Raw genomic sequence first — 2,587 nt, forward strand, 5'->3', positions numbered from 1 at the left:
TTTTTTTTCAAAGATTTAATTATGTATTTTTTAAGGATTTATTTATTTATTACGTATACAGTATTCTCAGTGCTCTGCCTGCAGGCCAGAAGAGGGCACCAGGTCTCAATACAGATGGTTGTGAGCCACCATGTGGTTGCTGGGAATTGAACTCAGGACCTTTGGAAGAGCAGGCGGTGCTCTTGACCACTGAGCCATCTCTCCAGCCCAAAATAAAGCCATCTTTAAAAGGTAACAACTGGTAGCTTCACTTACAGTCATGAGAATAATGTTGTTGATACTCTGTGAAGCATAAAGTATCGCACAAGACATGGAAACAGCAAGATGATCCAGAAGTCAGACAATATGAAGAGCAAGATCAGAGGAGGCCTGGCCAGTGGGAACCCTGTTCACATTTCACTCTGAGTCCCCATCTACATTTGGTAGGGCTGTAAGTAATCTATTAGAGTCTCAGGTTTACCCTGGCCCGGACTTAACTTTGATTCTTTATTCCTGTAGAGTAGACAACAAGCTCCAAGCTCTAGACGCACAGTTCAAAGAACTAGACATTACCAAGGATAAACTGACACAGCAATTTGAACACCATAGCAAGACTTTGGCAAGCCAGGCAGCCCAGGATGAGATATGGACTGCAGTTCTGGCCCTCGGGTGAGCAATAATTGAATCCTGGCTTCTGTGGTTTTGCGAGAGCTCTCAGTGGCCATTCCAAACTGAATTTCGTATGTCCCAAGGGTATTACTCATGCCTGGGTTCCTTCATTCACAAAAGGTTGATGTGAGCACTGTTTGTATGCCCAGCACCACAGTGCCCACCTGTGAGTCTGTTACCTGCCGGTCTTATTGACAGACATGAGTGACAGAATTCCCTCACCATGGGTGGCCTGAGAGCCCATCTCTGTAGTTTGGTGCAGGCTATTTGGTGTATTTCTGAAATAGATAGTTGGTTTCCTAGGGGGTTTACATTGAGCCAACCTAATCAAATATAACCTACATTTATACACTAAATATTCCACTTAAGGAGCTTTTCACATTTTCCATAGGTTCACCTCAATGGAACTGAATATATTATTCAGCTACGTCATTGAAGTCCTTATTTGCTTGCACACTCGAGTGCTTCAGAAGCTTCCAGACATGGTGAGAAGTCTCCCGACCTTAGCCTCTGTCCTTAGAAGAACAGTCAAGAACAAGCGTGTTAGAACCGTGTGGGAGTCAGTCCTGGAGGAGTACGGGCTGCAAGAGAGAGACGTCACAGCGCTCTGTACCTTCTTCATTGCGCATGGCGACAAAGCAGAACACTATGCTGCTAATGTACGACAGATGTACATTAAAGATGTTACGTTCATGATCACCAACATGGTAAAGAACCAGGCTCTGCAGGATGGTTTGCTGCGGGCTGTTCAGGTCATTGAGAAGGGGAAAGCAGTGAGGACCCCTGAAAACCAAAGGGCATCCCTGAAAGAGTTGATACCATCAGCCAAAGATTAACCTGTCATCCCTACGGCCCAGCAATTTCACTTTCAGTCATTTGTATCGCAAAAACATGAATAATTTAGTGTAGGCTTATTTTATTTATAGCAAAAGTGGGAGGAGCACTAAAGAAATTATGACAAATTGATACAACGAATATTTTGTGTGTAGCCATATTAAAAAAATAAGCAAACTTTTTATAGTGAAATAGAGTCTGGGGCAACAATGTGGGAAGCAGAAAGTATAAAAAGAGGGCTGGAGAGATGGCTCAGTGGTTAACAGCACTGACTGTTCTTCCAGAGGTCCTGAGTTCAATTCCCAGCAACCACATGGTGGCTCACAACCACCTATAATGAGATCTGGTGTCCTCTTCTGGCCTACAGGCAGGATACTGTATAAATAAATAAATAAATAAATAAATAAATAAATAAATAAATATCCATGTTTGCTCTTTGTTTAAAAATTTAAAAAAAGAAAGTATAAAAAGACAAGATCTTCTGAGTAAATTGGGAGCATGGGGACCTTGGGGAAGGATTGAAAGGGGGGAGAGGCAGGGAGGAGAGAAAAATGTAGAGCTCAATAAATATCAATAAAAATATTCAATAAAAAAAGAAAAGAAATAGAGTCTGGAGATGTAGCCCAGAAAATATATGCCTCATATATAGAGGTCCTGGGCCCAATCCCTGATACCGCAAACATAAATATAAATTTATATGAAATCATCACTCAGATCTGGTGGTGTTTTGTTTAAATATTTAATGTTAAGTATAAAAGGGGCAAAACCAACTATATATAATACATATATATTACCTATAATATTTTAAAAGATACTGTATATTAGTTTAGATATCTACATTTCTGCAGTGATAAGCAAAAAAATTTTTTTTGCGGGGGGTGAGGGGACTAAAAGGCCAAGAGCCAAAGGGAAATAAATACTTTTCATTGGATAGTGGAACTTGTCCTCCAGGACACAGCATGGCATCACTGAAATTGTGATCAGCCACAGTGGCCATGAGATCAGGAAGGGAGTGGGCAATGTTGCTGTCCCCTGAGATTCCAGCCCCAGCCACAAGCCATACACAATCTTGCTCCACCTGGTCTTAGGGATGCTGGAGTATCCA

General features: G+C 41.6%; 1 protein-coding gene across 1 annotated transcript in view; it reads left to right on the forward strand.

Annotated features, from left to right (window-relative positions):
* Smco1 (single-pass membrane protein with coiled-coil domains 1) overlaps positions 1 to 1,849 on the forward strand; it is an 8,681-nt gene extending 6,832 nt beyond the window's left edge. Inside the window, exons 2-3 of the mRNA XM_050159835.1 lie at positions 358 to 648; positions 1,040 to 1,849. Coding sequence (XP_050015792.1) covers positions 358 to 648; positions 1,040 to 1,484 — 736 coding nt within the window. The 3' untranslated portion in view covers positions 1,485 to 1,849. The remainder of the gene's footprint in view (positions 1 to 357; positions 649 to 1,039) is intronic.
* Positions 1,850 to 2,587: the final 738 nt, after the last annotated feature.

The sequence above is a fragment of the Alexandromys fortis genome, unplaced genomic scaffold (genome assembly GCF_014885135.2).
Source record: "Alexandromys fortis isolate MF-2015 unplaced genomic scaffold, M_Fortis_MF-2015_v1.1 scaffold_119, whole genome shotgun sequence".
Taxonomy (NCBI): domain Eukaryota; kingdom Metazoa; phylum Chordata; class Mammalia; order Rodentia; family Cricetidae; genus Alexandromys; species Alexandromys fortis.